This window comes from Fistularia commersonii, chromosome 7 (genome assembly GCF_037954325.1).
Source record: "Fistularia commersonii isolate RoL2024-O1a breed Wild chromosome 7, RoL_Fcom_v1.0, whole genome shotgun sequence".
NCBI lineage: Eukaryota > Metazoa > Chordata > Actinopteri > Syngnathiformes > Fistulariidae > Fistularia > Fistularia commersonii.
In genome coordinates, this window is record NC_141290.1 from 6,727,423 (window position 1) to 6,740,339 (window position 12,917).

The 12,917-nt window shown below is 49.8% G+C and overlaps 1 protein-coding gene across 2 annotated transcripts in view; it reads left to right on the forward strand.

Moving 5' to 3' along the window:
- Positions 1-12,917, forward strand: part of plxnb2b (plexin b2b) — a 101,018-nt gene that overhangs the window by 52,510 nt on the left and 35,591 nt on the right. For both annotated transcript variants that reach the window (XM_086149420.1, XM_086149421.1), the window contains one exon: positions 11,784-12,913. In XM_086149420.1, the coding sequence (XP_086005546.1) occupies positions 11,786-12,913 (1,128 nt within the window). In that variant the 5' untranslated portion in view covers positions 11,784-11,785. The remainder of the gene's footprint in view (positions 1-11,783; positions 12,914-12,917) is intronic.

The following is a 12,917-nucleotide window of genomic DNA, read 5'->3' on the forward strand; positions in this document are numbered from 1 at the left end:
GAGAACGTATCTTCTGACTGAACCTGCCATTAAATGATAAATCCAGCCCGGCCACGATAGCATTGTGTTCGCCGGGATTGCGGCGGCGGGACCGCGGCGTTCGGTTCTGTTCGCGAAGAGCAGATCGGTCGGCTATCCAATGTTCAACCTCCGTACGAGGAGATCCTTTCAACTTTACTGCTCCTCTTCCTACTCTGTGAGCGGCGCGACCTCTTTCAAACCTCGACCGTATCGAGCGGAAGACAGGAGGCAGAGCAGGGAGGATCAGGGATGAGTCGGTTTAAGATGTTCTGGAGAAAAAGTCAGACCGAGATGTTCTGGACGTGGACAGAGGAGGGATGGAAGGATGCCGAGGTTGGATAGGAAGTCCGGAGGAGGACCGGAGAGGAGGTTTATGGACGGAGGGAAGGAGGACGGGAAGGTAGAAGAGGTGAGGGTCAGATGGGAGGAAGTTATGGCGGATAATGAGGAACTGTTCCAGGTTGACGATGCAGAGATGCAAAACAGGGCTGGATTGATTTAAAAAAAAAAAAAAAAAAAAGTGGAAGTTCAATGAAACAAACAAAACTAAGGGGGAAGTCCCACAATGCCCCCCCCCACACACACACATTTTGTACTTAAGACCTTCTTAACACATTCTTATTCTCCCTCCTTCCTACTATTATCTATTACTGTTATGTTTTTGCTTGAAACTCTGGCACGACAATTTCCTTCGGGATAAATAAAATTGTGCTCATCTCGTCATCTCATCTCACTAAAACCCTGCTAAACATCCACCTGCATCCTTTTCATCCTTTGCTAGATTGAAATCCTAATTTAGCCGCTAACAGCTCTGCCCTTGGCTGCTAGCATACATCGAGCAGGGAGGGCGTGTTACTTCACACACGAACAAACAAAAAAAAAAAAAACAGACGCCCCCCCCCCCCCCCCCCCCCACGAGGCCTGACTCAGACGATCGTGCCTCTCCGGCGAGGAGAATGAGGAAGTGCAGACTCAACCGTCCCGGCAGCAGATGGGGGGGAGGTAGGGATGTGGAGCGGAGCTTCATGGTTTGCGTACATTCGGCTCCCACGGCCGAGGAGAGATTTAAAAATATCTCTCCTCCTCTATTTCTCATGCAAGGAGCCGCGGCGGACGATTGACGTCCGACAGCCCCCCCCCCACCCACCCTCACCTCTCCCCCCTCCCTTTTCTGTCTCGCCATCTCTCTGGAATCGGTGACATTTGAGGTGAAGTGGCGCCGGGGCCCCGCGAGCGAGCGACCGACCGGCCGCTGACTCATAAAAACGCGCGAGTGAGTGCGGCGAGGACTTCACGCCAAGGGAAAGGTCAGGGCTTTTCTCGGGGGGGGGGTAAATCATCCTTCCTCATTAACTTCCGCGCTCACACCATCGCAGCTAATCATGTGGTTGTGTTCATGTGAGATGCCGTCGTGCAAAAAAGGGAAATAAATAAATGCACTTCTTTTTTTTTTTTTTTTTTTTTTTTTTTTTTTTTTTCCCTCTTCTGTCCAGCCCCTCCACGCCGCCTCAGCTGCTCGGAGCCCACACGGCCCCCGGCGTCGGCTCGCCAGGCGCTGATAATGGTGTTTGTTTAGCCATTAGTCAGGCCCTTCTTAGTAGCAGCGAAACCTCCCCCCCTTTCACACACACACACAGCAACACTTATAGATGATGGACAGCAGCTGGGCTGTTTGTGTGTGTGTGTGTGTGTGTGGGGGGGGGGGGGGGTCATCCAAGTCATTTCCCTCTTTTTGTTAATTGGTTGCCCCCCCCAACACCCTCTCCATGTTTGATTGACAGCTGGACGGTCAGCTGTGATACGAATGGTCAGATCTTGCATGGCATCACACACACACACACACACACTTTATCGCCCCCCCAACACCCCCCTGTGATAACGGCCTTATCGGCTAATTAAGAAGCAGCACTGCATCACTGCACGTTTCCCATTCCTCCGCGCTCACAGCCATTTTTTTTTCCCCCCGCGGCTATTTCGGCCATTAGCACCCCCCCCCCCCCTCTCGCGTCCCCGACCTCGGCTAATCCGCCGCGCCATTGCCTGATGGCTGGGAGTCGTTTATGGATGCCAACCCCCTCGCCGGTCCTTTCTGACAAGTGATGGACACCTGCCAGCTTGCACAGCGGACGCAGTTCAGACTTGGGCACGAACACGTTTGATAGACACACACACACTCACACACGTGTCTCTCTTTCAAACTGTAACCCTGTACAACCTGCGCGGCGAGGAGGCTCGGATGGAAACGCCATAGGCTGGCTTTGGAAGGCGGCTAGGCAAGAGGGGCTAGCTCACGCTATTCACTAGCACACATGTGGGGGTTGCGGCGGCGGCACAAGTTAGCGCCTCATTGTCGCATGACAAGCGCAGAATTGACGATGTTGAACAACAATCCCCAACCCTGGATGGCCTAAGGTCGCCTCCCACCTGCTTCTGTCATGCTAATGCCTTCAGACGTTAGCTAAATCACAAATTAGCCGTCCAGCCTACGCTCTGGCCTGTTAGCGTGTCCGCTCAGGCGAGGCTCTCCACGGTCGCCGAGCAGTCGGTTCGCCACGGGAACGCCGCTTCCCCGGAAAAACGTGGCCGGGAGGGAGGGCCCCTGAGACGAGGCGGCGTGGCGAGATACCTTCACGGCTCATTGGCGTTTATGGCGCCCGAGTGAAATCATTATAGCCAATAAGGTGTGTAATGGATTCCTTCTCGGCGGTCTGTCCGCCCAGCCCGTCTGACTGACTTCTTAATTACGGCCGCACACGTGTCGGAACGTCGCGGCGCGCTACATGTCTAGCCGGGGGGGGGAGGGGCGTGGCGTCCGATACAAGAACGGCACTATTTTTCTGGACACGAGAGCGCTCTTCACCCCCCGCGATCCTTTCCTCGGATTTTGTACATTTCAGTGTTGCTTAGTCCGAAGCTGCGATGGGGCCTCCACACACACACACACACACACAGGCTCGCAACGTATTCGCTTGTGCCAGAATCAATAGGCGAGTTTGTTACCCCGTTGCAGCTCAGCTTTTGTCTGAAAGTCCCGCAGGAGGTCCGAAATCCCGTTATCTTGTCGGGAAAGAAATGTTTTCCTCCACAACGCGGGGTTGTTCAGGACACGCTTTCTCCGATTAAACGCAACCGATGGCGACATGGGCTAGCGGGAGCTAGCTACGGACAGCGGAAGTTGGTCGGATCCCGTTTGTACGCTCTAGGTCACCCATATTGAGTCGCTTTCATTTCCCTCGGACGTTACGAGGTAGGCGTGAAAACGGCGCCTTTTTTTTTTTTTTTAGCACTAAACGGCTCCTGGTTTCTGACTGAAAGATTAATCAACCAGGAGGACGAACCTTCTCGGTTTGACACCATAAGTGCAGGTGCGGGTAACATCTCCCGCCAACGCCTCTCCGCGCTGGATGTTTGTTAGCAAGCCCATCGTGTTCACGCCGCCGCCGTTTGCATGTAATAGCTGTCCTTTGGATGTAACCATGTTGTCAGAGGAGCCGCTGGCTCTTGAAAGTGGCTGTGTAATCAGGTCCCACACACACACACACACACACACACATACACACACACACAACCGCCAGCTGTGTCCACACAGTAAACAGTCAACTCGGTCCCACCGGGGAGCGGCGGTGTCCAGCTAGCAGTGGGCAGGCAAGTTAGCATTCGGAGATTAACTCGGGCTACGGCTGCCTGGGTACAGGCAGGCGGCGCCATGGTGGACAGAGATTGAGAGATTATAAGAGACATGAAGGTCGGCGGCTGGATGAGAAATCTCATGACGTGTGTGTGTGTGTGCGCGCGCAAGAGTGTGTCCGGGGTTTCTGCGCTCTTCACCGCTCGAGTGTCCAGCTGGCGGACGGGAGATAGCGGGAGCCTTGAAAATCGTGACAGAGCGGTAAACACAAACACACAGCAGCCCATCGGTCTTAATGAGAAAAAGCATTATGCCTAAAAGGAAGCTGTGTGTTCGCGAGTCCCGCTAGAACCCTCAGACTTGCGGTCATTCATCAAAACGGACGAGGAGACCCTTTAGATACAAAGTGGGGGGGGGTTTCACGACACACACTCACACACTCCTAGTCCTGTATAAGCTTGGGTCACAAGGTGTTAGCATATTTAGGCCACGGCAGCTGGATCCCCCCCTCTCCGCCCCCCGGGGAGCACAATGGCCGGCGCTCCGAGTCAGTCAAATTGAAATAAATGAAGTGCCAGCCCCGGCGGCGGGGTAATTGTTCATATGGAAATTGGATTGCCGTCATCGCGCCGCAACTCCTCGGAACGATTTCACAGCAAGGATGCGACGGGAGCGTTGTGTGTCAAAAAAAAAAAAAAAAAAAAAAGATGGCAGGGGGGTGGAGAGAGACGTGAAGAGAAAGCGTTCTCCCACTCCGTGTTTCATTCTTCACAATGCCTCTTGTTCCTCCTGTCCTTCACTGGATCGTGTGTGTGTGTGTGTGTGTGTGTGTGTGTGTGTGTGTTTGGTGGGGGTAGATAAAGGACAAGTATCCAACCCCTTGTTTCCGGCGGCGCCTTTTCCAACCCACGCCGTCGCATCACCTCGCATGCACTTCATCGGGCCTTTTTGGCAACCCTTGCACGCCGCCGGAGCGTCGCCCCCCCCCCCCCCCCCCCCAAAGGCGCCCGAGGGGTCACGGGAAATATTTAATAGCGGCTCACTTTTATCAGAGTGCAACAGTAAAAGCTCGAAGATCCTCCTTCTCCCCCCCCCACTCGTGTCAATGTCAGACCGAGGTGTCTGAAAATGAAAATGCCGGATCCCACTGATCGCAGCGAGGGGTGAGATCCTATTATATTTCCAGCTGAGGGGCCCGGCTTGTTTTTTTAATTGTTTTTTTTTTATTTTAAAATATTATTATTTGTTTGAGTTTGCCGCCCGGTCAGCACGCCGCGCCGGTTTGATCCCGAGCGAGAGCCTTCCGTGGAGAAGGAAAGAGGATTGTCAAAGGAGCACAGGGTCGGTTTGAGGAGTGTGTGTCTGTGTGTGTGTGTGTGTGTGTGGGGGGGGTCCATGTGGGGGATTATCTTGTCAGCACTTCAAACTGCACCGGTGCGCACACTTTTTTTTTTGCGGCCCATGTGTGTATGTGTGTGTCACTTTTCAATCATCCTCTACTGTCGTTTGCTGAGAGCTGCTTTTCAGTGCAGACGTGTCCTGACTCGTGGATAAAGGGCGAGAGAGATGGCACTATGGTTTTCAGTAAAAGATGAGTGTGTGTGTGTGTGTGTGTGTGTGTGTGTGTGTGTGTGGTTTTCAACTCTGAGCGTGTCGCAGCTCGCCATCCTCTGTGTTCACCTTTGCCTCCAGGAAACCGGAGCCTGGTCATGTCTGCAGTCCGATCAGGACACCAATGATGAATCGAATCTCACACACACACACACACACACTTGGGTTTTTCCCCCTCAAAGCTCCCGAAAGCAGGTCCGTGCGTGAAGATCAGCTGCAATGCATTTATAAAAAGTGGAATTTCCAATTTCACAATAAGCTACGCAGGAACCTTGGATGCCTTTCTCCTCTCTGAGGGCCGTCGGCTGCCTCAGAAGAAACGTTTTTTTGTTTTTTTGTGTTGCGGCGCTTCTGCACGACTTACTTATCGCAGGTGTCTACCTTGTCTTGAGATTCTGTGGCGGCGATGGCGCCCAGCTAGGAGGATAAGAAGTGTTTATATATCAGTACAAGTTTGGTGGATTCACTTAGAGGTCCAGTGTTTTAGAGGTTAGCAGAGTAACTGGACACACACACACACACACACGACTCAGCATGGAAACTTGCAAACTCCTAACCTGAGAGGAGGTAGGGTGAAAAAAGTCCCAAAAAACTTTCCAAACATTCTCAAAACCAAATTTTAACAGGCGCACACACACTTACACACACACACACACACACACACACACACACACTTGACTCAGCATGGAAACTTCTCACCTGATGGGTGATGTAGGGTTGAAAGAAGTCCCAAAAAACTTTCTAAACATTCTCAAAACCAAATTTTAACAGGCGCACACACACACACACATGACTCAGCATGGAAACTCCTCACCTGATGGGTGATGTAGGGTTGAAAGAAGTCCCAAATAACTTTCTAAACATTCTCAAAACCAAATTTTTCACCAGGCATGTACGCATGTGTGCACAGAACTGCGTTACGAAACTTGTTTTTCATTCCTGGTAGAGAAGATATTTGATAGAAGTAAATATTGCGGCGCGGTTGTATCGATCTTCTGCAGCCGCGTGTTTGTACGTGGAGTGCATGGCCAAATTCCCTGTTTGCGCCGCCATGTTTGTTTAAAAATCGTGAAAAACACGGAAGCAATTCCGATGTGGCGGTAAAAATTAGAATTTTCAGGCGCCGTGACCCGACGATGGCACCCCGAAAGAAAAAAAAAAAAAAAAAAAAAGGATCCCATGTCAAACATCCCACCCGGAGTGAAAAACCCGCCGCCGCCTCCTCTCCCGCTCTGGAGCGAGCGGCGCGCGGAGGAGGATTTGTCTTCATTAAGTCAGTTTTGATTCGACAATGGCGTCTCTTGCAAGGGAATCTAATTTTTTTTCAGATGCGGCGGCTTCATTAGCGCGCGGCGTGTTTGACTATTATTTACGGCGGGGCCTTCGGAGGCTTCATTAGCAGCGGGCTGACGCCGCCGAATGTAGACACTACTGGTGTTTATTTGGTAGCCACGCGCTGCAGGTTGCAGGGGCGGGCAGGTCCACCTGTGACCCCCCTCCCACTTCGCCACCAGACGTCCGACCCCCCCGATCCCCCTCCGGCTCTTTGAAGCCGCTTTAATTCCGGCGTTCGGGATTAAACCCGTGAAAAGGGATGAGGAGCGATGGAGGGACGGAGGGGGCCGAGGACGGCTCCTTTGAAATGTGTCGAGAATTCTCCAACCCACAATGAAGCATCTGAGGGAAATTCGAAGAGCGCTTTTTTCTTTTTTTTTTTTTTTTTTTTCCCCTCCACATCCGGAGAGCTGTTGGATTTGCATGGGAGAAAAAAAAAAAAAAAAAACCTTTGAAGTCACGGACATCGCTGGAGTTTTTGAAAACATAAATGAAAGCCGGGAGACAATTGTCTCCGCGTTGTGCGTTACGGCCCCGGAAAGTTGCTTTGTCACAGTTCTGGAAGATGTGGGGGGGGTTTTGGGGGGTTTGGGGGGTTGGGGTGGGCGAGGAGAAGTAATTTTCCGTCGCAGAAACCGCTGACATAATCCACCTTTTGTGGTGCCGGCCAGAACACGGCTATTACACCCTCTAAACGACCCGCCGCGCTCCCATCACTGCCCGTCTTTACACCCGGTATTCAGACGGCGGTTTTGGACTCGGCGGGTCCGAGGGCCCGGAACGCAACGCGGACCCTGGACTGCAGAAAGGAAGTCCTCGGTTGGCGACATTTCCTGGTTAGGTCTCCGTCCTCCCTGTGCTTTTATTAAGACGGGAAGTTTGTTGGCGAGCGGTGCGGGCAAATAAGTTGTCATGTGGCCTTGTTTACATTCGCCGGTTGGACTTTGTTTTGTTTATTTTGGAAACTTTTTGCCCTTCATCATAACTCCCGAGTTCAAGTTGGTTTACAGCAGACAGCATTTTACGTCCCGTTTTGCTTTTTTTTTTTTCCCAGCCCGCCAAACTATTTTCTTTCAATATTTTCAATCAATATTGTATTTAGAAACTCATTATTTTTTCCTTTTGTTTAATTTCATATGGATGATTACATACAAAATAATGTCGGTACATTTATATCAGGGGTCAGGAACCTGGGAGAGCCATAAAAGCCAAATATTTCTAAATATATTTAATTGAGAGCCATATAGTATTTTAAATCAATTAAATATGTCTTACTTTTAGTGGGACCTCTGGTGCCGCGCAGATTTCTTCAAAGTGCCGCTTTATATTTGACTATTTCATCGGTGCAATTTTATCATTGCATATCAGACATACCGCAGTTCCAAATGCAAATTCCACTGTCCAGGTATCATCGCCTTTTTTTTTTTTTTTTTCGCAATTCTTTTCCGTTACAAGGGTTGAAGCTGATAAACTAGCTGGCTATCTGATTAAAAAAATTAAGTTCTTCACCTTTACAATGACCCGGACGTGCTCCGAAGCTATTGGTTCCCGACCCGACCGATGGGTGACCTGTGAAATTTATCTTCAAAACAAATTTTTGTTTGTTTTAAAATGATACGGTATTATAAAGAAATATCACAAGTATTTTAAAATCAGTTCCAAACTGATTTTTTTTTCCAACTCAAAATTATAAGAGCCATATGTTCCCGACCGCTGATTTATATGATCATGAATGATTTTAAAGTCGAAATAAAATGCCGCAAAATGTAAATATTCAGATTACAATTTACATTTTGTTCAATTTCCATGAAAACCTAGTTGGGCCGCGTATAAAAATTGAAAAAAAAAAAAAATGGCATGCCAGCCAAAATAATTGCCCACCCCTGTGTGGTTCATCTTCATCTTGGAACAAGCCAGACACCTTTTTAATTTCTCCCATTTTCGTTGTGGACGTGACTCGTTAAAGTTTGAGACAAATGAGAGCCAGATCCCAAAAAGACGGTTCAACAAAGAAGAGAATTGTGAGGAGGAAACACCCCACGATTTCTTTCTTCGAGACGCCGAGTTTTCCGTCCGCTCGCAGACTCCGTGCCGAAACACACCAACCCTGTCGACATCGACTGCAGAATTCAGTTTGGAGACTGCATTTTGCATTTTAATTTCCCCTCGCCTTCGCTATTGTGGCTCCATAAAGGCGGGAACCATCCAGTCAACCGTTTCTTACCTACTGCTGCGCCGTAAGGCCTCGGGCATTTGGCCTCGGATCACCGGCCGACCTTAAAGATCAGCGGGAAGTTAGTTTGAAATGGAAAACAAAAAAACAACAAACAACTTGAAATTCAAGGAACACACAAATAAAGTTTATACATTGTGACAGAACCTGGAAATGGGTTAAAAGGAGTCAGCAGTTAGAAAAAAAACAAAGCTCCTGTGTGCTTTTTCAAGTCAATGCTATGTTATTGTTTGTGTTGCGTGTCTATCTAGCATGTTTTAATTTTTTTATCTCCATTAAATCATTGTGTTTCTTCTTATTGTCTGCTTGCTCTCATCAATGCAAATCTCTTGCTTCCAGTGCTGTAGCTGTTGGATGTTGAACATCCTCTTTGAGGATGGTAGATCCGCGTGTCGTTCCCCGTTGAAACATCATATGAGGGCCGTGAAGACGCATTTAAAATTCACAGCTGTTGGGATTTTAGTAGTTGTTGTTGTTTTTTTTTTTTTTTTTTTTCTTTTGGTATGTGCCTTCTACAGAGGATCGATAGCCAGGCCTTAACATCGACCGTCTCCGAGGCGCTGCCAGAAGGGAGCGCCGCCCTTAAAAAGAAAAATACAGCCTGAGAAGAGCTTTGAGAAGCTCATTTCCACAGACACCACCTCACCCAGGCTCATCTCAGGAGCTTTGTCAAGCTTTTCCTTTTTTATTTTGTCTGTTCATCGCTTGCTAGTTGCTGCAATATGTTGTCAACATATTATTGAGGCTGCCGGGAAGTGTTTGCATTCTCGTGCACTTTTTCATCGTGTGTGTGTGTGTGTGTGTGTGTGTGTGTGTGTGTGTGTGTGTGTGTGTGTGTGTGTGTGTGTGTGTGTGAAAATCTTATTGTGTTCCCTCCCGTCAGCCCCGCCACTCCTGTAATTGTCATTCAGCCCCGGCTGTTCATCAATCTATGTAATTTAAGTGACTTTAGCGCTGAGGTTAGCATAACCATCACCGCCACGGTGCGTGTGTGTGTGTGTGTGCACCGTAAAAAATGTTGACAATATAGCGACTGGCCCCTCTTCTTAATTAAAGTGGTGAAAACAAACACATGCGCCTGTTTGGGAATAATCGCATGCAGTGAATTTGCTCCGCCATTTTCAATATAAATGGAAATATTTAAGGCTGCGAATTGAATGTCCACGCTGCGGGATTAGAGGGGGGGGATCACTGTGTCACGTTGGGGGCACTTGAACGCAAATGGGGATATCTCAGAAATGAAGTCCGCCTCCCATCCGATAGGCGATCGGCTGCACGAGTCCGCTGCAGACGCTTGAAGTGTAACTCCGCATTCACTCCGGCCTGCTGCTGCTAGCCGCTACGCGCTAACGCAAGGCCTGTTTTAAGAAGGATACTGCGTGATCGCGTTTCCCGAGACGGATCTGTGAACATGCTGAAGCGCTGCGAGGAGAGAGCGCGGGGGAAAGAAAAAAAAAAAAAAAAAAAAGCTAAAACCCAATTGAATTTGGAATACGCCCAAGCTTTTAAAATAGGCTTTATTGTGTTACGGTTGGAGATCTAGCTCTCTGCCTTCTTTACCCGCCACACATAACAGCTTTACCACTCCGGCGGTGATCATTTCTGATATTAAGTGAATTAAATCCAAAATAACATGGTGTTTTCTTTAACCAGAGCAGGTGGTTCCTCCGCACACAAAGGCTTCTATCCCAGTAACCCAAATCTACAGCTCCATGTACTTGATGTGCTGTTCTCATAAAAAAAAAAAAAAAAAAAAAAAAAAAAAACAGTTCGCCCAGATTACCAAATCCGTCCTTTCACACTTTATGCTTTCATTCGATGACATTCTGCAATATCTTTGTGCTTGTGTGTGCAATTTCTGCTCCTGCAGAGCCTGCCTGCCGTCTGCACGGCCTTGAAAATTGAGATTTTGCTCAGAATCTAAGCCGGTGTGTTTTCGTAATCCACGTGTATTGCCGTGAAGAGATGTGAAGGGAGCGGCTTCTTTCCAGCCAAACTGCGTTCACAGCAGAGACACAAGTCAGCGCTGTTTTTACACATATTGGTTCGTTACTTTTCGTCAAGTCGGGTTTCAAATCGCATCGGAGTTGTCCGGTGACTCTTACTAAGCAGAGCGGGTCTGGACTACTGTTGTTAAAATGAGACAGAGAAACCCAACTTACCCCGCAAGGAGCAAACACTTGAAGAAATGGTGCCTTTCCGGGTCGTAAAACCTCGGACGGCTTCCAGTTCAATGCCTCGTTCCATTCCGCCTCCACCGGAGAGCGTGATAGAGAAGGACAGAGATTTAAAGCAAAACTGAGGGTATGAGGGTTGGGAGGGACAGGATCTATTATTATTGATAGCGTTAGTGCTAACAGCTAGATGCTAATCGCCGATATGATGTAATAATGGCTTCAATATTTGTGAAAGAAATCAAGCCCCCTGGAAACTTGTGAAAAGAGAGTCCGAGGTCTCGGGAGTAGATATGAGATGAAGGGAGATCAGAACGGGTCACTTCTGAATGGGTTATACAATCACATTTACCGTAATTTCCGGACTATTGAGCGCACCTCAATATAAGCCGCACCGGCTAGCCGATCGCTATCTCGGTCTTCCTCCTGCGCACTAAAACCGTCAAAGACTCAGAATTTCCCGGTCATTTCATCGATCCGATGTGACGAGGATAAATGTTTTAGCGGCGTGAAGCTCGTTCGCTTCCCCCACCCAAAAAAGTCCATATATTAGCCGCATCGTTGTTTACGTGAAAAAAGTCGCGGCTTATTGTCCGGAAATTACAGTATTTACCACATTCACAATTGGGGTTTTCCGTATTACCGAGTAAGGAGGACCAGGGAGGTCAGGCTTACGGGTTCACCGAGCACACGTGCCTTCTCGCGACGGTTGTTAGCCATCGTTTCTCCGTATGCTCGACTGCGTGCATAACAACCGCATCTCCCATCCTTTCCTCCCCAGAGATGGCAGTCTGGGTCTCCCTCCTCCTCGTTCTCTTCTGCCAGCCGACCTCACGTGCCCAGGAGGAGAGCAACAGCGTCCCCATCCCGCTGTTCACTTCGGAAACCCTCATCAATAATGTCGTCCAGGACCCGGACACCGGCCGCATCTACCTGGGAGCCGTCAACAATATTTACCAGCTGGGGCCGTCGCTGCAGCTGGAAGCCCGTGCCGAGACGGGCCCCAAAATGGACGCGCGGACGTGCACGCCGCCCGCCTCCACCTGCCAGGACACAAAGCAAATGCCAAATCACAACAAGCTCCTCCTGGTCCATCCGACAAACGGGTCCCTCATCGTCTGCGGGAGCCGCTACAGAGGCATCTGCTCGCTGCTGAACCTGACCGACGTCAAGCAGGAGCTGTATTACAGCGACGGCAAAGGGGAGAGGACTTACGTCGCGAGCATAGAAGACAACGTCAACGTGGTGGGTGTCATGTCCTTGTACGATAAGGACGGACAGACCTTCAACGTTTTCGTTGTGGGGAAGGGCTACGGGACCCTGGATAGCACTAAGCTCATCAGCACGCGAATCTTGCAGGATTACCACGACTGGGTCGTGTTCGAGAGCATCATCGAGGCGTCGACGGTGCAAACCACGCCGTTTGTGCCCAAATACAAGCACGACTTCAGACACGCCTTCAAAGTAGACACTTTCGTTTATTTCGTTTTTTCGCGGACGCTCGACGGCACGGACAACAAACCCCTGACTTTTGTGTCCCGCCTCTGCGAGAACGACCACTTTTACTACTCGCACACGGAGCTGCAGTTGAAGTGCGGCGACGCCGGCCAGTACAACAAAGTGCAGGCCGCGTTCGTGGCCACGCCGGGGAAGGTGCTGAGTCGCAACATGACCCAGTCGGGCGATTATGGGACGGTGCACGAATGGAATAAGGTCCTGTTCCTGGTGGTGAGTATGGACAACACCCGCAGGGAGTCTGCCCTCTGCTTGTACCCGCTCAACTTAATCAACGAGCGTCTGGTGGACATCATCACCGCCTGCTACAGCGACTCGGGGAAGATCTCCGGCGTCCCCGCCGTCGACATCCCCTACTCGTCAAAGACCGATGAGTTTTGCACGGCAAACATCGCCGTGA